Raw genomic sequence first — 27,543 nt, forward strand, 5'->3', positions numbered from 1 at the left:
GGGAGACATGGAATCTGAAGCAGGCTCTGAGCTGTCAGCACAGAGCCTGACGCTGGGCTCAACCATGAGATCATGACCTGAGGTGAAGTCGGATGCTTAGCTGACTGAGCCACACGGGTGCCCCTAAGCCTGCTGATTTTTGAGTTCCACCTGTTAAGCCCTGATTGAAAGAACTTATGAAATTATCCCCCTCTGGTTTTCAAAGCCAAATGTTAATGGGAATTTGTCATACCCGTGTGCATTCCCTTTACTTGCGGTGCCTGGTATGATAGTCTGTCTCCCCCCCTCTCCAAACCCATAGGTCCTTCCCCTGCTGTGGACAGTTCTACAGGTCTGTTTAGCTCCTGATTGCCTTTCCACCCTTCCTACCCTCTTCATTATGGCCTTTTCTCTACATTTATCTGTGGAGAGTCTGTCCTTCTAGTCTTTGGGTTATTTTCTGTGTTAGTAACACTGATATGGGTGTTACCTAGTTGTATCCATGGGACAAAGCGAACTTAGAATCCGATTTCACCATCTACCCCAGAAATCCCTAGCTATAACCCTTGTGAAGAAAAAGCTTGGAAAAATGTACTTATTAGGAATTAGGAAGATTGTTTTTTCCTTTGACTTACGTTTAATATTTGGCATGTGTAATCATGATGGTGGGATGGCTCTTGATAGAATCGAGAAGGTGCTGAAGGGTAGAATTTAGTAGTAAAGAGTTGCCTTCCTGCAGATCCCCTGAAATTCATCTTACTGTATAGATGACCACCTCTTTGTCCTCCATTTAGTAGCTCTATGACTTTTAGTATGTTTCCTCCTCTGTGAAATGGAGATACTTACAAAGTTATTCTAGAAACGAAATGAGGTTGGTTTTGTGAAAATGTTTGGTCATTTATAACCATCATGCAAATTTAAGATATTCCAGTTGTCTTTATGACTCTTATATATTAAGATATCAACATCTTTTACTTTGTATTTTTTTCTAATCCTAATCTCATTTAAACCTACTCCCTTTAAAATCTTCATAGTTAGATTGATGAGGGCCCTCTGCCATTTCCAATCTTAATTTTCTTATTGAGAGAAGAAAGCATCACCGATAAAGAAAGCATATGTCATCAGTTTCTCAAAACATAAATTGTGTTGTTTGCTTATTTATAATTGCTCTTATACACAAAACTTGTAATTCTGTATTTAACATATTTAGTGCTTAGACATTCTTATTTATCATCATTGCAGTAGTAGATTATAAGGCCAGGCCTACTTCCCTGCTATTATTACTATTATATTATTTACTATTAACTTATATTTATTTATATATTATAAAGTATATAATATATACTTATATACTTTAATAAGTAAATATTTATATTTACTTATATATTTATATATTTATAAATAATATAAATATTTATATTATTTACTAATATTACTATTATATAGTAAGAACAATCCAGGTATCTAAAATTCAGAACTGAACTCTTGATATGATAATTTTCTAGCTTACTGAGATTCTAGAATTTTATTCCTTGAGGAAATCTTGACCTAATACAGCTAACTATATCCTTTGAAAAAGATCCTTTTTATCTGCTGTGGGGGAAAACAAATCTCTTCCTGAAATATCTTTGAACCCTTAGCCTATGGCTGGTTACAATGACAAGGGAGTTTCCTCTGCTTTCCATATATCCTTCCTTCCTACCACATGAGTCAAGGAGCTATTGGGAAAGGGGAAAGAAATGTCACATTCTGCGTGTGCAGAAGGGAAAGAGTTAGTGCTCTGTGCTCTTATAATTGCTTAATGTGTAAATGATCATTTTTTTTGGACTCTTCATATTTTTTTGCATCCTCTAATATAAAATGTGTTGCAGTAACCAAAAATGGACACTCAATTCTTTTTGTATGTTGAATGAGGGAGAATGAAATGTATTTATCATATTATCATTATTGTTGATAAAAACTCTCAGTAAAGGAGGCTTAGAGCATATCTCAACATAATAAAGACCAAGGGCGCCTGGGTGGCTCAGTCGGTTGAGTGTCTGACTTTGGCTCAGGTCATGATCTCACAGTTCATGGGTTTGAGCCCCACATCGGGCTCTGTGCTGACAGCCAGCTCAGAGCCAGGAGCCTGCTTCAGATTCTGTGTCTCCCTCTCTCTCTCTGAACCTCCCCTGCTCATGCTGTCTCTCTCTCTCAGAAATAAATAAAACATTAAAAATTAAAAAAAAAGACCATATATGAAACACCCACAGTTAACATCATACTCAGTGGTGAAAAACAGAGCTTTCCTTCTAAGATCAGGAACAAGACAAGGATGTCCACTTTCCCCACTTTTGTTCAACATCGTATTGGGAGTCCTTGCTCCAGCAATCACACAAGGAAAGAAAAGGGACCTCTAAATTGGTAAGGAAAAAGTAAAACTCTTCTTGCAGATGACATGATACTATACATATAAAACCCTAAAATCTCCACCAAAATCATTAGGACTGATAAGATAAATTAAGTAAGGCTGTGGGATACAAAATTAATGTACAGAAAGGTGTTGCCTTTCCATATATTAATAAATAGCAGAAAGAGAAATGAAGAAAACCATTCCATTTATGACTGCACCAAAATAACAAGATACCTAGGAATGAACTTAACCAAGAAGGTGAAAGACCTGTACTCTGAAAACTATAAAACATTAATGAAAGAAATTGAAGATGATATAAACAAATGGAAAGATATTCCATGTTCATGGATTGGAAGAGCAAAAATGCAGCATTTTTCACAGAATTGGAACAAATAACACTGAAATTTGTATGAAAGATCCTGAATAACAAAAGCAGTCTTGAGAAAGGAGACCACAATTCCAGATTTCAGAATATATATTACATACCTATAGTCAAAACAGTGTGGTACTGGCACAAAAAGAGACACACAGATTAATGGAACAGAATAGAGAGCCCAGAAATAAACGCATGATTATAAGATCAATTAATCCTTGACAAAAGAGACAAGAATGTTCAATGGGGAGAAAACAATTTCCTCAATAAATGGTGCTGGGAAGACTGAACAGCAACTTGCAAAGAATGAAACTGGACCACTTTCTTATACCATCTACAGAAATAAACTCAAAATGGATTAAAGGCCTAATGTGTGTGAGACATAAAACCATAAAACTCCTAGAAGAAAATATAGATGGTAATTTTCTATGACATCAGCCTTAGTAACATTTTTCTAGATATGTCTCCTGAGGCAAGGGAAAACAAAAGCAAAAATAAACTATTGGGATTATACCCAAATGATAAGCTTTTGCACAGTAAAGGAAACCATCAACACAACAAAAATTCAGTCTGCTGAATGGGAGAAGGTATTTGCAATGATACATCCAGTAAGTGGTTAATATCCAAAACATATAAAGAACTATAACTCAAAAATAATAGTAATCCAATTGAAAAATGGACAGAGGACCTAAATAGAAATTTTTCCAAAGAAGACATACAGATGACCAATAGACACACGTAAAGATATTCAGCAGCACTAATCATCAGGGAAATGCAAATCAAAACTACAATCAGATATCCTGTGACACCAGTCAGAATAGCTAAAATTAAAAAAAAAACAAGAAACAACAAGTACTAGTGAGGATGTGGAGAAAAGGGAACTGTCATATACTATTGGTGAGAATATTGGTGCAGCCACTGTGGAAAACAGCATGGAAGTTCCTCAAAACATTAAAAATAGAATTACCAAAAGATCTAATAATTCCACTACTGGATATTTTTCCAAAGAAAATAAAAATTCTAATTAAAAAAGGGATAATACACCCCTGTATTTATTGCAGCATTACTTAAAATAGCCAAGATACGGTAGCAATCTAGGTGTCCATCAGTAGATGGCTAAAGAAGGTACACATGCGCACGCACACACATGCACACATGCACCCACTGAAATATTACTCAGCCGTGAAAAAGGATGAGATCTTGCTATTTGTGATAACACGGTTGGACCTAGAAGATATAATGCTAAATGAAATGACTCAGACCTAGAAAGATAAATACCACGTGATTTCACTTACATGTAGAATCTAAAAATAAAACAAATGAACAATGAAACAAAAAACCAGACTCTTAAATACAGAGAACAAACTGGTGGCTACCAGAAGGGGGGTGTTTTGGGGGATGGGTGAAATACATAAAGGGAATTAAGAGGTACAAACTTCCAGTTATAAAATAGTCACAGATGGTGTGACCTAGCAGTAGCACTCCTAGGAATTTACCCAAGGGATACAGGAATGCTGATGCATAGGGGCACATGTACCCCACTGGTCATAGCAGCACTCTCAACAATAGCCAAAACATGGAAAGAGCCTAAGTGTTCGTCACCTGATGAATGGATCAAGAAGATGTGGTATATTTACACAATGGAACACTACATGGCAATGAGAAAGAATGAAATCTGGCCATGTGTAGCAACATGGATGGACCTTGAGGGTGTAACGCTGAGCGAAATAAGTCAGGCAGGGAAGGACAGCTACCATATGTTTGCACGTATAGGAGGATTAGGAGGAACTTAATGGGGGACCATGAGGGAGAAGGGGAAAAATAGTGGGGGAGAGGGAGGGAGGCAAACCATGAGAGACTCTTGAATGCTGAGAACAAACTGAGGGCTGATGGGGGTGGGGGAAAGGGGGGGTGATGGGCATAGGGGAGGGCACTTGTTGGGATGAGCACTGGGTGTTATATGGAAACCAACTTGATGATAAACTATTTAAGAAAAAAAGATCTATGTATTGAAAAAAAAGAATCACAGATGGGGTGCCTGGGTGGCTCAGTCAGTTTAGCATCTGATTCTTGATCTCCTGGTTCATGAGTTTGAGACCCATGTTGGGATCCATGCTGTTGGTGTGGAGCCTGCTTGGGATTCTCTCTCTCTCTTTCTTTCTCACATGTGTGCACTCTGCGCCTCCCCTGTTCATGCTCGCGCGCTCGCTCTCTCTCTCTCTCAAAATAAACAAACTTAAAGAAGATTAATTTAAAATAAAGTAGTTGCAGGTGAAAAGTATAGCATAAGGAACATAATATTGTAATAACGTAAAGTGACAGATGGTGACTCCACTTGGAGAACACTGAGTAATGTGTAGAATTGTTGAATCAAAATGTTATATACCTGAGCTTTTGTCTCTCAGACTTGCCTATGGTTTCACCACAGCCTATTTGTTCTGGATTGTAATTCTTTGTTATTTCCAAAGAAACCAATCTTCTGGTTAAAAAAACCCAATATAACCAATATAACTTTGTATGTTAATTCTACTTCAATAAAATAAAGCTAAAAAAAGGGAAAAAAATTAAATGTCTTTATCTAAGTCAATTTTCTCCATATTGTTTTATTATATAACTATTGATTTTTTTAAAATATGGGAGCTTATTTTTTTAGTTGAATTTGAGATATAATTTACATATAATGAAATTCCCCTATTTTATTTGTATAGCTTTATGAATTTTGAAAGTGCATGTGGTCATTTAACCACCATCATAATTAAGATATGGAATGTTGCCATCAGCCCCAAAGTTCACTTAGACCCATTGCGGCCATCTGTCCCCCAACCTCCCAAGGCCCTGTGACCATTGACCTATTTTTTGTCCCTATAGTTTTGCCTTTTTCTAGAATGCCCTATAATTGAATTATAGAGTATGTAATCATCTGTGTATCATTTCTTTCATTTATCATGATGCTTTTATGATTTATCTGTATTGCATGCACAGTAGTTCATTCCTTTTTGTTACTGGGTTATTCCAGTATTGAGGCATACCACCGGTCACGTATTCATCTGAGTTGTTTCCAGTTTTGTGCTATTTTGAATGGAACGTCTGTGAATGTTCATGCATCTCCCTTTCTGTAGACCTATGTTTTTGTTTCTCTGGGGTAAATACCTAGGAGTAGAATTGCTGGTTGTGTGATAAGTGTATGTTTAATTTTATAAGAAACTAACAAACTGCTTTCCAAAGTGGTTGAATCATTTTGAATTCTCAACAACAATGAGACTTCATTTGGTCTACATCCTTGTAAAAATGTGATATTGTCAGCTATTGGCTATAAATTGTGTCTCATTGTGGTTTTAACTTGTGTTTCCCTGATTAGTGATGATTTTGAGCGTCTTTTCATGTGTTGATTTTTTCCCCTCTCTATACATGATCTCTTAATTTCTTTTATATACTAATGTTTTGTTCTGTTCTACTGATCTAGTTCTTCATTCTTATATAGGTGCCACATTATTTTAACTATTATAGTTTTCTCTTTTACTATATTATAATGCATTTTAATACATACCAGTATAAATACTTCCTGTTTATAAGTATTCTGTTTATTTTCTTTGGTTTATTCATCCATAGGAATATTAGAAGAATTTTATTAAGTGTCCTCCCCTCCTTAATGTTAAGAAAAGAGATTTCATTAAACCTAAGAATTATTTTGGAAGAAATCTTTTTAATAGTCTTTGTATCAAGAATCTGTCTCCATTTATTTAAGTCTTTTGTATCTTGTTTACAGTTTTGTTATACACACACACACACACACACACGGTACATTTCTCAGTGGTATTTCTTTAAATTTCATTCTTTTGGTCTATTTATTTTGCATTCATATGTAATAGTAATACTGTTCTATTCATTTTTCATTTTGGTATTTGTATTAACCTTTTATCATTGTCCTTTGAAAGTCCTTTTATCATTGTCCTTTGAAATCTTTTGGAGTGTAGCTCAAAGATCTTTAATTCTTTGTTTCTTACAACTTTAGAGTCTGAGCTTTAAATGGGCCGCTCCGACAGCTGGCAGATTCCTTATCTTGGAGCCACATATTCCATTACTTGGGATTCATTTGGCCTTGAAGCCACCGTGTATGTCCCGAGGCAACAAAACACAAGGTTGACTCCTGCTGTTGAGGGATAAGCGTGCCAGGGAGGGTGCGGATGATAAACCTTGCTCTATTGTTGAGGTGACAAAACCTGGAAGCTGAACTGAGCTTAAACTCGGATCTGATCTCAGTCCAGTGTGGTCTCTCCCCTCTCTGTTGTTGGATGTGAATGATAACAGTTATTCCAAGTCACTCAATAATTTTGTAGAATATACAGATAACCTTTTATGCTTCAGATTACAAAAGGCACATTTTTCGGGGCACCTGGGTGGCTCAGTTGGTTAAGTGTCTGACTTCGGCTCAGGTCATGATCTCACGGTCCGTGAGTTCAAGCCCCACATCGGGCTCTGTGCTGACAGCTCACAGCCTGGAGCCTGCTTCCAATTCTGTGTCTCCCTCTCTCTCTGCTCCTCCCCCATTCATGCTCTACCTCTCAGAAATAAATTAAAAAATTTTTAAAATTAATAAAAGGCACATTTTCATATAAAGCTTTATATCTTAAAGAATTAGCTACCTATTTTGCTTTGAACTTTTCTATCCATTCTGTTAGTATGGAATAGCATGCCTCTTAGGCTGATGCATGGAACAAGAAAGATATTTTAATTTTTGGAGAGGAAGAGAGAACATGAGTGGGGGAGAGGGTTAGAATGAAAGGGAGAGAAAGAATCTTAAGCAGGCTCCATACTCAGCATGGAGCCTGATGCAGGGCTCGATCTCATAACCTGAGCTCATATCAAGAGCTGAGCTATCCAGGCTCCCTGAGAAAACTATTTTAATACGTGAGGTTGCTCATGTAGTTCGAGGAGGACTTTTTTTCTTTTTTTGCCAGAAGTGAATTCAATTACCCTGGGCTTCTTGTGTAAGACATTTTCTAGGCTATTTTTATTTAGTGTGTTCATTACTATGCTGTCTCATTGTTTTTAAGTAAAATGATCTTTTAAAATGAAGGAAAAAAGTGAACCTTCATTGTCCCTTAAATGCTTATTGTTATAAACCTCTTTATAAAACCAAAAAGGATGACATCATGTATTCTTTGAATTTTTAGAAGGTCCTCAAAAGATTGCCACCCCTATGGAAAGTACTGTGGGATTACATTTACCTTCTAGCCATAAAGCATTATGTTTTAGAGGACAATTGAAAATTTCTGATTGGGAATGTATCTTGACTTTTAGCATATAATTTATTTTTGAATGTTTTTTTATTTTATTTTATTTTTTTTATGTTTTATTTCTAGGAGAGAGAGAGAGACAGCGTGAGCAGGGGAGGGTCAGAGAGAGAGAGGGAGTCACAGACTGAAACAGGCTCCAGGCTCTGAGCTGGCAGTCAGCACAGAGCCCGACGCGGGGCTCAAACCCACGAACCGCGAGATCATGACCTAAGCGAAAGTCGGACGCTTAACTGACTAAGCCACCCAGGCGCCCCTATTTTTGAATGTTTTAAGTGAGGATAAAAGGAATAACAAGATACTTATCTGTTCCTTTAAAAAAAGATCTATACCATACTGTATATTACCCCCCACTCTTGAGTGTGTGTGGAACCTATAAATATGGGAGTCACTCCCTTGGTTAGGGTATCTGCTATGGCAAGTGGTGGTGGGGGAGTCTTGTGATTATACTAGATTATGTAAGACTCCATCAGACCAGAGCGAAGAGGGACTGGAAGTCAGAGATGTGCCCCTTCTGGCCTGGAAGACCGCAAACATCATGTTGTGAACTGCTTTTGGGTAGGGCACTGGTTCCTCTCTGAGCCGACAGCAGTATCCTGCTGATAGCCAGCAAGAAAACGGGAACTTCAGTCTGACAGCTTCAAGGAGCTGATTCTGCAAACATCTTGTATGAGCTTGGAAGGGGACCCTGAGCTTTAGGTGAAACCACAGCGCAGCCAACACCTTGATTGCAGCCTTTTGCAACCTCGACTAGAGCAAGCTATGCCTGGATTCTTGCCTCACAGAAACGAGATAATGAATTGGTTTTGTTTTAAGTGCTTAAGTTTGTAGAAATGTATTGTACAGAATGGAATACTAAAACCATAATCTTAAAGAGATGATTGAACTGACCTTACACGTTTTCTTTTATAAAATGGGGATGATAGCTCTTTATAGGGAAGTTATAGGATTAAGTGAAATATTGATAAAGTATCTAGAAATCAGTAGGTTGTCAGAACGTTGGTGCGTCAGGCTTCCTGTGCGTGGCTGGGATGAGGGTCACTTGAGAGTGGGCTTGTACCTCTGGGATAAGCTGTCTTACTACTCCGAGAACTGTGCAGTCTACACCATTACTCTTACCCCAGGCTGGCTCAGGAAATGGTGGTAAAGCCACAAACAACTGGATTTCAATTTGTGTTTGGTTGAACAAGTGTTACTGGAATTTACCTAAAGCGGGAGAGAATTATAAAATTTGATTTTGGTGCAATCATGGAACAATGTCTTTTTGGTCTAGGGGCTGGGTAGCATGCCTCTACTTAACAAGGCATGGCTCTGAGCTCTGGGTAGAGTTCAAGTCTGCACCACATGTTTCTGTATTCTCCTTGGACCAACGACTACCTGAGGCCTTATTTTTTCTTCTTGGGAGCTCAAGAGGCCAAGCCAGAGTGCTGGAGTATCCCATCCACCTACAAAGCATTGGCTAAAGCAAGTTTCATGGCCACGCTCAACATCAGTTGGTGGGCAAACACATTCCAGCCGTTCTAGTGCATTGCAGGGTTGCAGGGCTGAGGGAGGCAGTGGGGAATTGAGAACAATAACCACAGCCAGCCTCAAGTGGCCGTTCTTTTGGTTCTTCAGTTTGCTAATTTCATTATCCTCTTATTGATTAGTTTTGCTCTCTTATTTGACTATGAATTCCCATAACGGGTGCCTGGGTGACTCAGTCAGTTGAGCATCTAACTTCGGCTCAGGTCATGATCTCACAGCTTGTGGGTTTGAGCCCTGTGTTGGGCTCTGTGAGAACAACTCAGAGCCTGAAGCCTGCTTCGCATTCAGTGGCTCCCTCTCTCCCTGCCCTTTCCCTGCTCATGCTATCTCTCAAAAATAAATGTTAGGGGCGCCTGGGTGGCTTAGTCGGTTAAGCGTCCGACTTTTGCTTAGGTCATGATCTCGCGGTTCGTGGGTTTGGGCCCCGCATCGGGCTCTGTGCTGACTGCCAGCTCAGAGCCTGGAGCCTATTTCAGAATCTGTGTCTTCTCTCTCTGACCCTTCCCTGCTCACACTGTCTCTCTGTCTCTCTCCTAGAAATAAAAAATATTAAAAAAAAAAATAAATGTTTAAAAATTAAAAAAAAAAATATCATGTTAAATCCCAAAGAGGGATATGTATAAAAGAATGTAAGCAGTTGAATTTGGTGACCTGATACACAAGTACCATCCTTGAGGAGTTCTGTGATTTGCAGAACCAATTTCAGATGACTGTCTTACTTTCCATGTCCAAAGGATACATTACATATTTCTAATGTACCTCTTGAGAATTCTTAAGAACATGCAGAGAATAGCCTATTAGTCAAAGAGTAGGATATGGAGATATTCCTAGATTTTCTTTACTCACTAACAAGGCATTGATGAGACTGAACTTTGGCCTTTGTACCTAGACCTATCATTAAGAAGATGCCCCCTACCTCTCAGCTGGGTAGCATTATCGGTGCTTTTGACCTGGAAGATATTTCATCAAAATATTTGTAACAATAGCCTGCCTTTTTTGTTTGTCCCCCCCTCCCCCCCTGCTGTAGGACACAATGATTATATTTGCCCAGCTACAAATCAGTGCACAATAGATAAGAACAGGCGCAAAAGCTGCCAGGCCTGCCGACTGCGGAAGTGCTATGAGGTCGGGATGGTGAAGTGCGGTGAGTGCTCGCTCCTGTTTCATCGTATGGGGGCGTGTCCACAGCTCTTTCAATCAGGACAGGCGGGGGAGCTGGGGACTTGTAGTCTGGATGGGAGGAGACTTAGGACTTGGTAATTATCTTCAAGTACTTGAGTGTTGATTTATTCCCAATAGTTACAGAGGACAGAGCTGAGGTGAACAGGAACAAGTCACAGGAGGCGCATTTTGGCCCGTTATGGGGAAGAATTGTCTACAGTTCAAGTGGTCTGACAACACAACAGGCTACTGCAGGAATTAGGGAGCTCTAGAAACTGAAGTGCTCAAATGGGCTGGATGACCGTCTGCCTGACGCCTCACAAAGTCTTAAGGATGAAGTTTGGGTAAATGTTCACAGTCAAAGCTGTGGCATAAAAGTAGAATATCTTGGGGGTTACTTGGAGAGCTCTGGGAAAGACTCCTGCCTAGCCCTCTGTTAGCTTTCTAGCAAAGGTACATACAGGTGTCAGAAACATGATAGAACCATGGAAAGCACACAGAACGTAGATTCTGTGGTGTGATAGCATGTATGTATGCATACATGTGTATAAACATACGTATGTGTGTGTATACACACCTAGATGGACACATACATGAAGAAGAAAGAAAAATGGGTGCATTAGTATAACATCTGACAATAATGCCTACCTCATGCTCTCCCCACCCGGCTGACTTTTGATTCACTGTCTGTACATACTTGCTCGTATGTGTACTCACAGCAGCTTTGCCTGAGTTTTCCTGTTATTCTCTAGTCAGTATTTTGCCTATGGTTAGTTGCAATTTCTCTCTTTCTGACTGTTTAAAAAATTTTAAACAAAAATCTCTTTTCACCCTGACAGTCTCTTGGTAGCTCTGCCTTTTGAATATTCTCTGGGTTGTTTTTTTTTTTTTTTTCTATTTGCTATGATATAGAACCTTTAATTTTAATATTTATAATTTCTCATCTTTTACATAGACTTCATACATATATATTTAAATTTATTTATTGTTTAATTTACATCCAAATTAGTTAGCATATAGAGCAACAATGATTTCAGGAGTAGATTCCTTAATGCCCCTGACCCATGGAGCCCATCCCCCTCCCACGGTCCAGAAACCCTTTGTTTGTTCTCTATGTTTAAAGGTCTCTTATGTTTTTGTTCCCCTCCCTGTTTTTATATTCTTTTTGCTTCCCTTCCCTTATGTTCATCTGCATAGTCTCTTAAATTCCTCCCGTAAGTGAAGTCATATGATATTTGTCTTTCTCTGACTAATTTCCCTTAGCATAATACCCTCCAGTTCCATCCATGTAGTTGCAAATAGCAAGATTTCATTCTTTTTGATTGCTGAGTAATACTCCATTGTATGTATATAACACATCTTCTTTATCCATTCATCCATTGATGGACATTTGGGCTCTTTCCATACTTTGGCTATTGTCGATAGCGCTGCTATAAGCATTGGGGTGCATGTGCCCCCTCCAAACAGCACACCTGTATCCCTTGGATAAATACCTAGTAGTACAATTGCTGGGTCCTAGGGTAGTTCTATTTTTAATTTTTTCAGAAACCTCCAGAGTGGCTGCTCCAGTTTGCATTCCCACCAGCTGTGCAAAAGCGATTATCTTTCTCCACATCCTCTCCAACATCTGTTGTTGACTGAGTTGTCAATGTTAGCCATCCTGACAGTTGAGAGGTGGTATCTTATTGTGGTTTTTATTTGTATTTCACTGATGATGAGAGATGTTGAGCATTTTTTCATGTGTCTGTTTGCCATCTGGATGTCTCCTTTGGAGAAGTGTCTATTCATGTCTTTTGCCCATTTCTTCACTGGATTGTTTTTTGGGTGTTCAGTTCAGAAAGTTCTTTATAGATTTTGGATACTAACCCTTTATATGTCATTTGCAAATATTTTCTCCCATTCTGCCAGTTGCCTTTTAGTTTTGCTGATTGTTTCCTTTGTTGTGCAGTAGCTTTTTATGTTGATGAGGTCCCAAGAGTTCATTTTTCCTTTTGTTTCCTTTGCCTCCAGAGAAATGTTGAGTAAGAAGTTGCTGCGGACAAGGTCAAAGAGGTTTTTGCCTGCTTTCTCCTCTAGGATTTTGATGTCTTCCTGTCTTATGTTTTGGTCTTTCATCCATTTTGAGTTTATTTTTGTGTATGGTGTAAGAAAGTGGTCCAGGTCCATTCTTCTGCATGTCGCTGTCCAGTTTTCCCAGCACCACTTGCTGAAGAGACTGTCTTTATTCCATTGGATATTCTTTCCTGCTTGTCAAAGATGAGTTGCCCATATGTGTGTGGGTCCATTTCTGGGTTCTCTATTCTATTCCATTGATTTGAGTGTCTGTTTTTGTGCCAGTACCATACTGCCTGGATGACTATAGCTTTGTAATACATCTAAGTCCGGGAGTGTGATCCTTCTAGCTTCGGTTTTCTTTTTCAAGATTGCTTTGGCTATTCACGATCTTTTCTGGTTCCATACAAATTTTAAGATTGTTTGTTTTAGCTCTGTGAAGAATGCTGATGTTATTTTGATATGGATTGGTTTTTCTTTTTCTTTATGTATGTAATAGATAAGACACCTCATCTGTCTATATTATAGTATAGCAGAAGTCCTCTTATTTGATCATACTTCTCTGGCTTCCTAATTACTGATATTTCCTGTTTTCTTTGTAAAATACCCTGCTAATGCCCATGAACTCTCAGTGTGTATTGGTTACTGTTTAAAACATTCAAGTATTTCTGTTCCCACCACTTTAGTTATATCCTTATTAGTAACCAGTGGGCTTCTTCCAAAACCTATTATACTCATTGTAACTGTCAAATTACATAATTTAATTAGAATTTATGCAAACATGAAATATGAGTAGGAAAAGAGAATCATTTCTGTGAAAGCTTTGAATACAACTGGAAAGGAGGGACACTGGGCTGGCTCAGTTGGTGGAGCATATGACTCTTGATCTCAGGATCATAAGTTTGAGCCCCATGTTGGGTGTAGCACATTAAATAACAACAGTAACACCACCACCAATAATCGTAAAAGACTAGTAGCTATTGAGTTAGGTATGAATGATATTGGTGAGGGGGGATCACAAACCTAGAAAAATTCTGAATTTGGATTGTGTTATGAGTGTCTAAGTTCTTGCTCTGTCGTAAAGAAGTGGAAATTGGAAATTCAGAGGCTGTGTATCATGGATGTGGTTTATGTAGGAAAGTTACTTGTGATTTAATTGGCAGATGAGCTTAAGGAGAAAGCCTTGGCCCTCTGACAAAAGATTACAAATAAAGATTTCATATTTGAAGTTAATATTTTAAGGTGAGTGTATATTTTTTAAAAAGCGATTTACAATTTCATCTAAGGAGAAGAGCACTTTTATTGTACTATGATCTGTTGGACAGGTGTAGCCCTGGTAGTTTGGGACCAGGGCAGGAGCACATGTGTTATCCGCCTGCAGGGGGCGGTGTGTGTGGTGGGAGAACAAGAAGACAGGACTCCAGAAGACTGGCTCTCCTTTTTTGTCTTATTTCTTGCTATCTGAGACTGTGCTCAAATGTAACCTTTCTGGCCCTTGGTTTTCTGTTCTTTGAAAAGAAGATATCTGGGGCGCCTGGGTGGCTTAGTCGGTTAAGCGTCCGACTTTCGCTTAGGTCATGATCTCGCGGTTNAGAATACATGTGAAAAAAAAATATAAAGACCTAGTACCGTATTTGACACTAAATTTTAGTTTTCCTTCCTTTCCCCTCTCTCTTTGAAAAGCTCACATTAAGTTATGAGTTTTGACAACAGTACAGTCTTGCAAGGCAGGGTACAGAGATGTATTTAAAACATCTTTCTGGGGCACCTGGATGGCTCAGTTGGTTAAGCATCTAACTTCAGCTCAGGTCATGATCTCACAGTTTGTGTGTTCAAGCCCCATGTCTGTGCTGACAATGTGGAGTCTGCTTGGAATTTTTTTTGTCTCTCTCTCTCTGCCTTCTTTCTGCCCCTCCCAAACTTGGGCTTTCTCTCTCAAAATAAGTAAATAAACTTAAAAAAAATCTTTCAGGGAGCCTGAGTGGTTCAGTCGGTTAAGCCTCCAACTTTGGTTCAGGTCATGATCTCACGTTTGTGGGTTTGAGCCCTGCGTCAGGCCCTGTGCTGACAGCTCAGAGCCTGGAGCCTGCTTCAGATTCCGTGTCTCCCTCCCCCTCTGTCCCTCCCCCTCTCATGCTCTGTTTCTCTGTCTCAAAAGTAAAAAAAAAAAAAAAAAAAAAAAAAAAAAAAAAAATTAAAAAAAAAGCCAAATGGAGATCAGTGGTCTCCAAAGTGACATCTAAAAAAAAAAATCTTTCATGATAACAACTCAAAAAGATATCTGTACCGCCATGTCATAGCAGCATTATTTGTAATAGCCAAGGCATGGGAATAACCTAAGTGTCTGTTGACAGATGAATGGATAAAGAAGTTGGTGTGTGTGTGTGTGTGTGTGTGTGTGTGTGTGTGTGTAAGTGGAATATTATCCAGCCGTTAAAAAAAGAAAAGCCCACAAAGAAATCCTGCCATTTGTGACAACTTGGATGAACCTTGAGGGCATTATGCTTAAGTGAAGTAAGTTAGAGAAAGACAAATACTGTTTGATCTCACTTACATGTGGAATCCAAACCCCTCCCAAAACCCTAAACTAATAGAAAAAGAGATAAAATTTGTGGTTACCAAAGGCAGGATGTGGGGGGAGAGGGAATTAGAGAAAAGTGACCAAGGGTACAAACTTCCATTTACAAGATAAATAAGCTCTCTGATGTAACATACAGCACGCTGTCATCAACACTGCTGTATGATAGACATGAAAGTTACTAATAGAGTAAGCCTAAGAGTTCCAAAAGAAAAAAAAAATTTTAATTTAACTATCTCTCTTTTTTGTATGTATATGAGAGAGCGGATGCTGACTAAACTTACTGGGGGTAAGTTCACAGTGTACCGAAGCCAAACCATTACACTGTATTCCTTAAACATACACAACGATGTATGTCGATTATATCACAATAAATTTGGAAAGAAAATCTTTCATGGAAAAGAGAACCAGAGAAAAGGTCATTGAATTTGGCCAAAAAGAAATTGGGTAGGGCTTTCTAAGAAAAAACATTTTATCATCTTTGGATATCGCGTGATAAGATGGATTAATATGCAAATAGGTGGATATATAGCCCTTTACGGACCACAGAGAAGGACCGTTAGGAGTGAACTTTCTTTAACCATGCTTCCCCCCTTTTCCAGCCCTCTTCTTGTGTGCCCTCTTGATAAGCCCTCCACCCATCTTCTTCCTTCTATCCAGTCTTGGAGGAGTAAGGACCCCACCTGCATCTTCCTGCACCATTTCCCTTTTATTTTGAAATTCCATCTTGTCTATTATCACCGTTTTCTTCCACACCAATCTTGGTTTCCTATTGAGGTTTTAATATGGTTGTTTAAATGGTGGGAAGATACTCACCCAGACTAACTTCAGTGATAAGGCTTTGATGTAAGGATACGCTGAAATGTAAATAGCCAGGAAAACAACCCAAAAGGCCATGTGTTTGGTCTCTTTTCCTGTGTTGAGAGAATAAATCTATATCTTTAGATGCCACCTCTCTATTCATCTGCTATATATACATGAAAGGGGTTTGATAGGGAGGTGGGATAAAGTAGTAACACTGCCAGCTCTGGATTCAGACAACTGCCTGAGTTTATATGCTGCTTTCACTATTTTCTAGCTTTTCCACCCTGGGCAAGTTATTTGAGCCCTCTTGTGCCTGGCTCCTCCTCTGTATCATGGAGATGATAATAACACCTGCCTCCTAGGGCAGTTTTCAGAATGAAATAATCTGTATACATTGTACAGTGTCTGACACGTAGAAGCTTCCAGTAGACGTGAGCTGTCATTTTGATCATTTACCATTATCATCATTGTTTTTGTCATTGTCCTCACCATTTTCATCAACATCCTTTCACTGGAGCTCTTTACCACTTTCTATTTTTTTAAAAGTTTATTTATTTATTTTGAGAAAGAGCACGCATGCATAAGTGGGGGAAGGGTAGAGAGAGAGGGAGTAGAGAGAGAATGCAAAGCAGGTTTACTGCTGTCAGCACAGAGCCTAATGCAGGGCTCAATCTCATGAACTGTGAGATCATGACCTGAGCTGAAATCAAGAGTCAGGTGCTTAACTGACTGAGCCACTCAGGCGCCCATATTACCACTTAATAATATGGAGCACTCCTGTTTGGTAGAGTTCCTCATCAAGCTTGCTCAGCGGCACATCAAGTGACTGCCTAGATTCCAGTGTAAAAGCCATGACATTAGAAACGTCCTTGGTAGAAAACAGTGAGTTCCTTGTCGAGGACTTTATTTTATCGATCTAGAATCCCCAGGACTCCAGGCCCCGTATTTAGGGCTTTGTCAGTGAACGGTGATCAAATCCGTGGATTCAAAACCTTTCACTTTGTATGTAAACCTGTTTGGTAAATTCCTTTTCCTCATATACCTTACAAAAAGGAGATGTGTGATCAGACAGGTGCTTTCTTAAACATTTTGTTCCTTTGTACCTGGGGGGTATAATTGATCTTAAATAATACCTATTGCTCTATATCTGGTTACTAACACAATTAATTATATTTTAGGCTTTTAATTCTTTTAGTAAACAGTTTGATTCAGTTATCTCTAGATAGAGGCCTTCCTTCTAGTTTGATTAGCCAAGGATAAGAAATTCAGGTAAATTTTCTTGAGAGCAAGTAATTTAAATGTACTCATACCTCTTAATTTCTTTTTAAAATGTGGACAACTGAATTTAGTGAACAAACATAATGGTGAGAATATAGAAACAAGGCATTTTGCAGATATTTTAGGTGTTTTTCTGTGTGTGTGTGTGGGGTGGGGGGAGGATTCATGTAAAAGTTGTACCCATGCTCATGACATCCTGACTTATAATATGTCTTTCTTAATTTTCACTTTGTATTTTTGTCTTTAACCAATGGATTTTTAATTTTTTAAAATGTTTATTTATTTTTGAGAGAGAGACACAGTGCGAGTGGGGGAGGGGCAGAGAGAGGGAGACACAGAATCCAAAGCAGAATCCAGGCTCCAACCTATCAGCACAGAGCCCGATGCGGGGCTCAAACCTACAAACTTCGAGATCATGACCTGAGCTGAAGTTGGATCCTTAACCAACAGATCCACCCAGGTGCTCCTAACCAATGGATTTTTAGAAGTATTTTTGTGCTATACTTTATAGGGGCTTGGGTTATGTTTTTGTTATTTTTTGTGATCAGAGAATATCTATACGATACCAATTTTAGTTAAAATTTTATTCATGAACTAGTATGTGATAATTTTTTAAAAATATTTTTATTTATTTCTAGGAGAGAGAGAGCGTGAGCAGGGGAGGGTCAGAGAGAGAGGGAGATACAGACTCCGAAATAGGCTCCAGGCTCTGAGCTGGCAGTCAGCCCAGAGCCCGATGCGGGGCTCGAACCCACGAACCCGGAGATCGTGACCTAAGCGAAAGTCGGACGCTTAACCGACTAAGCCACCCAGGCGCCCCAATTTTTACAAATTCCATAAGTTTTTATAGTGCAAGTGAATTGTACAGTCCCAATGTTCTGTGTTCTGCTTCCTCCCCTCCCCCGTCCCCCATTTACACTGTCAGTTGCTGAGGAAGATACATCAAAATACCCATATAGGGGTGCCTGCCTGGCTCAGTTGGTGGAACATGCAACTCTTGGGGTTGTAGGTTTGAGCCCCATGTTGGGTGTAGGGATTACTTTTAAAAATAAAATCTTTTTTTAATGCTTTGTTTAATGTTTGTTTAATGTTTTATTTATTTCTGAGAGAGAGAGAGATAGCGTGAGCAGGGGAGGGTCAGAGAGAGAGGGAGACACAGAATCCGAAGACAGGCTCCAGGCTCTGAGCTAGCTGTCAGCACAGGGCCCGATGCGGGGCTCGAACCCACGAACCGTGAGATCATGACCTTAACCGACTGAGCCACCCAGGCGCCCCCCAAAAATAAAATCTTTAAAATAAAGTATCTGTTATAATAATGTATTTATCAATTTCTCTTTCAGTCGCTTTAAAAAATTTATCATATATTTTCTTTCCTTTTTGGAATTGATACCATTTTCTTGTTTTATTTTTCCTCTTCTAGTTTGGAAGTCATACATTCTGTTTCAATTCTTTTAGTGACAATTCTATTTTTAGCATGCATTTGTGAGAATTCAAGCCACTCTCTCTAATAGATGTTTCTCTTCCCAAATAAACAATCTTAGAAAGTTCTAGCCCAAATTATTCCTCTCTCATCTTCTTATTATCCAGTATTTGGTTCTACCTCATTTCTGTACCTCCAAAAATTAATTATTATTATTTTATTCATTCTATGTTTATCAGGTTTCCCCACATATTTACCAATTTAGTTTCTTACCATTGCATCTTGAATTTCATTGCTTTTCTTGAGTTCATGTTTCTCCATCCTGAAGAAACAGTAATTATTTCAAAGGGGCTATGAACAATATATCTTTTTAACCTTTGCTTAATTGAAATGGCTTTAATTTATCCTTGCTCTTGAATGATAGTTTAGCTAAGAATATAATTCTAAACTGAAGGTTTCTCCCTCCCCCCACCATCTTAAACACATTATCCCATTGTGTTTCTGACTCTATAGTAACTGGAACATATTGAGACCAGCAGAGGAGTAAAAACATATATGAAACTTATGTGAAACAGAAGAGACAATCCAGAAGATACTTTTATACATATTTCTTAAGTGACAAAGCATTTTATTAAAAATTGTGGGAAAATCTTATCCAATAAACGCTACTGGGAAAATTATACATCCATTTGAAGAACATAATATGACATGATACAAACATACATAAAATTCCAAATAGATTTGAACCACAAAAGTGCTTAGAGAAGACATAAGAAAATATTGGTATAATCTTGATGTGAAAAAAAAGACAGAGGTGACTGTGTACTCTTATGACAAGAGATACCATGAGAAAAGTAAAAAGATATATAACAAAAGGCAAATATGGTATATAACAAAAGTTATCTATGGTTACTAAGTAAACTTTATAGGTTATGGGAGGGGGGAGGGCAAAAGAAATAAATAGGCAATATATAAGTATACGAAATATAAAGTATGGCAAATATGTTAGTCAGCCTTGCTAGAATTTAAAAAATTCAAAATGAGGGGCGCCTGGGTGGCTTAGTCGGTTGGGCGTCCGACTTTCGCTTGGGTCATGATCTCGCGGTTCGTGGGTTCGGGCCCCGCGTCGGGCTCTGTGCTGACTGCCAGCTCAGAGCCTGGAGCCTGTTTCAGTCTGTGACTCCCTCTCTCTCTGACCCTCCCCTGCTCGCGCTGTCTCTCTCTCTCTCTCCTAGAAATAAACAAAAACCTTAAAAAAAAATTAAAAAAATTCAAAATGAAAAGAGATTGTTTAGTCACTTGTCAGATTAGCAAAGATTAGAAATGATTTTTAATGTCCAGTGGTGTTATGAGAAAATAGGAATCCCCTTAAAGTATCATATGGATTATAAATTTTAAAATAGCTTTGGATGGGGCACCTGGATGGCTCAGTTGGTTAAGTGTCTGACTATGGGTCAGGTCATGATCTCGTGGTTTGTGGGTTTGAGACCTGCATCAGACTCTGTGCTGACAGCTCAGAGCCTGGAGCCTGCTTTGAATTCTGGATCTCCCTCCCTCTCTGCCTCTCCCACAATCATACTCTGTTTTTCTTTTTCTTAAAAATAAATAAACATTTAAAAAAATTTTAAAAAAAGTTTTGGAGGGGGACACCTGGCTGACTCTGTAGAGCATATGACTCTTGATCTCAGGGTTGTCAGTTTGAGCCCCACGTTGGGTGTAGAAACTATTTAAAAACAAAATCTTAAAACAGTTTTGGAGGATAATCTATCAGTATGTATCAAAATCTTAAATATGTATGTGCTTTGGTTCAGCAACTTGACTTCTTTGAATTTATTTGAAGGAACTAATTGGATACATGTATGCATTTTCATTGTAATATGAATACTAGCAAAGAAATTAGAACCAACCTAATTTTCCATCAAGGGACACTTCAGATAAGTGATGCTATATTCATAAAACAGAATGCTATGTAGATTTTTAAATGTAAAATGACACCTTTCTAATAAAAAGTTTTCAATAGTATATACTCACTGTGATCTGAATTTTGTATATGAAATAAATACATATTTCATATGTATTTTGTATATGAAGTATATTTTGTATATGAAGTAAATAGCATTAAAAGAAAACTGAAGGAATTTATGCCAAAATTTGTGCATTTCTGTATTTTTCAGATTTTAAAGAATTCTTTACTTGAAATAAATTTATTTGTGTAAATATATGAAAAGAATACATATGCATGTGTGTAAATACACACATACATATGAACATTTCAAAGATGTCTTATAAAAGTATATTGTTTGATAACTATTTGGAAACATTAATGCTCATTCACTTCCTAAGTTTTGCCCATCTTTTGTCTGAAGAAAACTCCCAATTCTGTGGTTTGAAAACTGAGGTATGTCATTACTCTTTTTTTTAAGTTTTATTTATTTGTTTTGAGAGAGAGAGAGATGAGAGAGCATGCAAATGAGAGGGGACAGGCAGAGAGAGTAGGGAGAGAGAGAATCTCAAGAAGGCTTGGTGCTGTCATTGTGGAGCCCAATGCAGGGCTTGATCCCATGAAACAGGAAATTATGACTAGAGCTAAAATTAAGTCAGACACCTAGCCAACTGAACCACCTAGGCACCCCTGTCAGCACTCTTTAAAGGAAAAATAGATTTCATGGGGCACCTGGGTGGCTCAGTCGTTTATGTGTCCATCTTTGGCTCAGGTCATGATGTCATGGTCCATAAGTTTGAACCCCTTGTCGGGCTCTGTGCTGACAGCTCAGAGCCTGGAGCCTGGTTCAGATTCTGTGTCTCTCTCTCGCGCGCTCTCTCTCTCGCGCGCTCTCTCTCTCTCTTTCCCCCACCCCCACTCACACTCTGTCTCTCATAAATAAATGTTAAAAAAAAGAGAGAGAAATAGATTTCATATCCATAGGTGATCTTGAAATGGAGACCTTAAGTCCATTTGGGCTATTGTCCCTAAGAAGTCCTGTTTTGGTTTTGCTGATATAGTCACAAATGTAATCATCTTAGGTACATGCCCCACAGGTTCCAGGAAGTAAGTCAGGCTTCTGTTGTAAGACACAATGTGAGGATAGACTCAGGCCTTACAATGACATCATCACCTCACTCTTGCCCTGGCGACTCAGGTACCTTGAATGCCGGGTTGGGGGAGCCACGGGAAAGCACCATGTGAACATCTCTCCCGTTTAGGCTCCCGGAGAGAAAGGTGTGGCTACCGTGTTGTGCGGAGGCAGAAGAGTTCCGAGGAGCAGCTGCACTGCCTGAGCAAGGCCAAGAAAAATGGGGGCCATGTGACCCGAGTGAAGGAGCTGCTGCTGAGCGCCCTGAGCCCAGAGCAGCTGGTGCTCACACTGCTGGAGGCAGAGCCGCCCCACGTGCTTGTGAGCCGTCCTAGCACGCCCTTCACCGAGGCCTCCATGATGATGTCCTTGACCAAGCTGGCAGACAAGGAGCTGGTGCACATGATCGGTTGGGCCAAGAAAATTCCAGGTAGGGCTTTCTGGATGTTAGCTTTTCATTTATGGGGAAAAGGCCTGCTCTTAACATTTATAAGGCAAGATTCCAAATTGGAGGTCCACAAAGGATGTCTGGGTTTATAACAGTTTGTCAGCTTGATTTATAATCTTTAAATGAAATACATTCTATCTTGATATATATGCTTTCAACATGTACTGGAAAGTCAGGCTCCCATATAATATAGAGTTCTTGGATTCCTCTGATTTCTGTACCAGACATGGCAGAGGAGTAATCAGAGATCTCTTTCACCTGAAGCCATTAATTTCTGCAGGGGCTGGTGCTGTTTTCTCTACTTGTCCCACACTCCCCCATCCTACCATCCCCCTCCCCCACTGCTCCCAGCCCCTCTTGTGGCCTGGCCCAGGCAGGCAGCCTCTAGCTGGCTGCTGTTTTTCTCAGCAGTACAGGGGACTTAATTTTAATTTTTTTTTTTTCAAAGCAAGCATTTTTTGAGTCCCTGAAAGTGGCTGATTACTGAGGGGGAACCGCCTATGGGAGGATGGGCAGTGAAGGTTCAAGGGGCTGGGCCAGAGGCTGGTAAAACATATAACTAACAAAGGTATGTCCCAGCTTTCTGTTCTTCCCTTAGCATCTGTCTGGGGGAGCTGTAAGCCCCGATAGCTGTCCTTTATAATCTTTTTTTTTAATTTTAACGTTTATTCATTTTTGAGAGACAGAGCATGAGCTGGGGAGGGACACAGAGGGAAAGGGAGACACAGGATCCCAAGCAGGCTCCAGGCCCTGAGCTATCAGCACAGAGCCCGATGCGGGGCTTGAACTCATGAACCATGAGATCATGACCTGAGCTAAAGTCAGACGCCCAACCGACTGAGCCACCCAGGTGCCCCTGTCCTTTATAATCTTACATGAAATATATTAAGTCTGTAGGAGGAGCCCAAGTGGGCATTGTGAGTTGCACACTCTGAGTTCAACACTTCCTGAGGTCAGCATTGAACCACATCTTTGAAATATTGATTGTTTTCTCTATAGTGTTTGTGTTTTCGTAGCTTATTAAAACTTGCTCTTTTGTTTTCACAGACACTGGGAGCTGAGGAGGAGGGTGGGTGTTTCTCACGGCCTCTTGCTTTTCCCAGGCTTTGTGGAGCTCAGCCTCTATGACCAGGTGCGCCTCCTGGAGAGCTGCTGGATGGAGGTGCTGATGGTGGGGCTCATGTGGCGCTCCATCGACCACCCCGGCAAGCTCATCTTCGCTCCAGACCTCGTTCTGGACAGGTGAGGAAGAAAATGCATCGCCTTTCTCCTCCGACTGGTCTGAGTCCGGGGCGCCGCAATTAAAATCACACCTAAAAGGCCAGTTAAGAGGATGAAAATGTCATGAGCTCCTTCACCAGGTCAAGAACCCAAGAAGGGGAGCGTGGGCACAAGGATTCAGTGTCCTGTGACTCGTCCTTACCCACAACAGGGTGGCACTTACAGGTCAGACTCTGAGGGCCTGCAGAATACGTGGTGAGTAAGTGCGCAGGTCAACTTAGCTTTTTCAGCACTAAAAATTCAGTTTATAATTTAAAGTTGCCCTGCTGTTCTTTCCACTTGTAGGGACCGTGAATAGCTCTGTTTAGACAGGCGATAAAATTCTTACAGATCTGCGAAGTTTCTTTTAATGTGTTTGGACTCTGCATGTACTCTATAGCATTTTTGACAGTAGAGTGGAAGGAATGGTTATCAAAGCTAAATGAAAGGTAATGGAAATTGGGGAATAGTGGTGCCAGTGCCTTCCCTCGATTGCACTTTGTTTTCTTTTAAAGATGGTGCAGAAAAGGAACCAATTTTTTTTTTAAATTTTTTTATTTTTGAGACAGAGAGAGAGACAGAATGAGCAGGGGAGGGTCAGAGAGAGAGGGAGATACAGAATCTGAAGACAGGTTCCACGTTCTGAGCTGTCAGCACAGAGCCTGATGCGGGGCTTGAACCCCCGAACTGTGAGATCATGATGACCTGAGCCGAAGTCAGACGCTCAACCGACTGAGCCAGCCAGGCACCCCGAAAAGGAACCAATTTTTAATTGACTCAGGTGAACTGTTCATGGAGGAAAAACCAGAATACACAACGCTAAAAGTTTTAGTAGGAAAAGTAGAACACTTTGTTGGACTACATTTGAGCAGGTTGAAAATCTCCATGGAAATGGATTTCCACATTCCTTATTTTGAAAAAGTTCTCATGTAGAATGTTCTGTCACATTTGACTCTGTGTTTGCCCCCAACTGTTGGAACTACCTGTTTAGATCACCAGAAGACCGCTGTGCACATGTGACACAGATGAAAAGTGATACCCCCAACGTGTTAGCACCCACTCTGCCTGTTGTGCTTCATGACACTGTTGACAAACCACTGTTTCAGTAGAGAACAGAGCCTTTGGGAAGAGCTGGAGCTTGGGCCATGGCTCAAGCAGGAGCAAGCCCAGGTGTTAAACCACAGAATGTTCTGGAAGCCCAGACCCTTCTGTAACAATCAAAACAGCCAGCTTACTGGCTTGTATATATCAGTCACCATCTTAAGCATGTGATGTATTAACTCGTTTCATCTTCACAGCCTTTTATGGGTAAGTGCCATTATTATCCTTATCCTTCAGATTTGGAAATGGGGTGCTAGGTAATATGCCCGCAGTGACAGGATAGTAGTGGTGAAGCTGAGTGTAGGGACTGGCGGGGAAGTCCATGCTCTTAACTATGACAGTAGTTACCTGTGCAACCGGTCATGCCTGTCAGAGGGATAGAGAACTGGAAAGGGGAAAGTGGAGGAGGCTGAAAGGCAAAGTGACTTTCTACTTTATTCTTTTATCTTGGAACAACTCCATTCTTCTCTCTGCCCACTTCAGAAACCTACTCATCTTCCTGTCATTGATGACACCATGTGGCAAAGGCAGGCAGGAAACCAAGTGCCCTGCTGTGCTGTCACTCTCATTCACTTACTCATTATGTTCCTCTTGGTGTTCAAATGAAGCCCCCCCACCCCCAATTCTCCTAGAAGTTAGTGCTAGTTTATTGATTCATGCCTTGAATCAATAAATTTTCAGATACTGAGATTAAGTTACTTTGCCTTTTGTCCTGATTTCTAAATTGATGCCACATTTAATGTTTATGTTCAGTGACCATTGCATTCTTGGTTTTTAGTATAACTATGTCTCCTCTTTGTCTGGGTTCTTTAATTCCTGTATTTGGAAGTTACTGTGAATTGACACAAATCCCGGCCAAATTTTAGGCCCACCTTTCGGTTAAATAATAGAAGGCAAATAAGTAATTTTTATTACAAATTATTTTTAGTGGACTCACATTACTTTGGATAAATATTTGGAAGCATTGTGTTGCACAGCATCCAAATCTAGTATATTTGAGTAGAGGAGAGAAGTCTTTGGAATTGTAAATGCATTCATAATGAACAAGCATTTTTTTGTTTTTTTGTAGTGCCTATGGTGGTTATTTTTTGTTGCAGTCTCTAATACAGTTCACACATAACCTTTGTGAGGTCTAGAATTTCAGGTCTAAGATAGTTCAGTTCTTCCATGCATCTGTTATACAGATAAATGCTGTTTTACATGACGAGTATGTTTCTGGAGGAGTTGTCTCTTCAAATACACTCGAAGTGTTCTTGATTCAAAGAGTCAGAGATGAGGCATCACAAAGAATTTCTTTTATGAGGTTTTCCTGCAACATGAATAAATAATTTGCACACCACTTGAAACTTGCTCTCTTTCGGCAGACTGTCCTTCAAGTGGTGGTGTGACCATCAAAGCCGTAAATACAACTAAATTAGTGTACTGGTGGAGACTGAGGCAATAATTCCCTTTTCCCTTTATTCTTGTTGAGGCTTCTGCAGTGGGAAAACTCAAACCTACTGAGGATGAGAGGAAAACCCGGTTACCTCAGCTTATTACTAACAAGATAGCTCTCTCAGGAACCACTAGAGTCACGAATTCATGTGAGGATCTATCACAGAATCTGAGCTTGTACTTGCTGAAAAACTCATCTATGCTAAGTAAGACATGTAGTGTCCTTGGCATCAACAGGAAATGGTCCAATGTTAAATATTATTTAAAAATCAGAGGGAGTTGGGATCTGGGCCCGTACCTCATTGTGGTCGCTTACGGAGTTCCGTAGGCTCCTATCGTGCACGTACTAAGCCTGCATTCACATTAGTTCTTTGTGCGTTGACTTTCTTCAAGATACCCAAAAAATCTTCACTTTAGAATTTTCATCTCCCTTTGGTACGCAGGTAATTTTCACTTCCATTTAATATTTAAGTCTTCTCCATGTGTTAAGCTTCGAGCCCCCAACCTGTTGCCCCTCCCCCACCCTGACACAGAAGTAAACTGTGGTCTATAGCCACACGTGTGCTGCCACCAGATACGTATGTGGGTACAAAATAGTGCACCCCAAACTGGGTCCACTCATTCAACATGTTGTCCTTGGTATCAAACAGAATCTTTGTCTTTTATGAAGGAGTGAGTGGTTCTCACACAGTAAGACATTCCCCATGTAATTACTAATTTTACTCTTACTTAGCCCTAGTTTATGGACAAATGGTGTCCAGAAGTAAGTTTTTATGAGCAGGTTGATTATTTCTCTTCTTTTTTGAGAGAGAAAAAGGGTGTAAGTGAGCGAGGGGTGGAGAGAGTGGGGGAGAGAGAGAGAAAATCCCATGAGGAGTAGAAAGAGGGGAGAGAGAGAAAGAGAAGCAGGACTCACTTGAATTGGGGCTTATGTTCACCCAAAGTGGGGCTCGTACTCACCAGAAGGAGGGCTCAATTTCATCCGATATTGGACTAGAACTCATGTACCATGAGATCATGACCTGAGCTGAAATCAGATGCTTAACCGACTGAGCCACCCAAGTGCCCTCTTCTCTCTTTTTAATTCAAGTCTTTTAATCCTGTCCTAATTTCCTTAATACATTTTTAACATTTATTATTAATTTTTGAGAGCTTGAGAGAGACATAGTGTGAGCAGGGGAAGGGGCAGAGAGAGAGAGAGACAGACAGACAGACAGACAGAATCTGAAGGAGGCTCCAGGCTCTGAGCTGCCTGCACAGAGCCAGATGCGAAGCTTGAATTCATGAACTGAGAGATCATGACTTGAACTGAAGTCAGATGCCCCACAGACTGAACCACCCAGGCACCCCCTGTCCTAATTTCTTACC

The 27,543-nt window shown here is 39.8% G+C and overlaps 1 protein-coding gene across 1 annotated transcript in view; it reads left to right on the forward strand.

Moving 5' to 3' along the window:
- ESR2 (estrogen receptor 2) overlaps nt 1-27,543 on the forward strand; it is a 56,496-nt gene that overhangs the window by 5,964 nt on the left and 22,989 nt on the right. Inside the window, exons 3-5 of the mRNA XM_077767217.1 lie at nt 10,593-10,709; nt 22,063-22,362; nt 23,484-23,622. Coding sequence (XP_077623343.1) covers nt 10,593-10,709; nt 22,063-22,362; nt 23,484-23,622 — 556 coding nt within the window. The remainder of the gene's footprint in view (nt 1-10,592; nt 10,710-22,062; nt 22,363-23,483; nt 23,623-27,543) is intronic.

The sequence above is a fragment of the Crocuta crocuta genome, unplaced genomic scaffold, assembly GCF_008692635.1.
Source record: "Crocuta crocuta isolate KB4526 unplaced genomic scaffold, BGI_CrCroc_1.0 scaffold55, whole genome shotgun sequence".
Classification (NCBI taxonomy): Eukaryota; Metazoa; Chordata; class Mammalia; order Carnivora; family Hyaenidae; genus Crocuta; species Crocuta crocuta.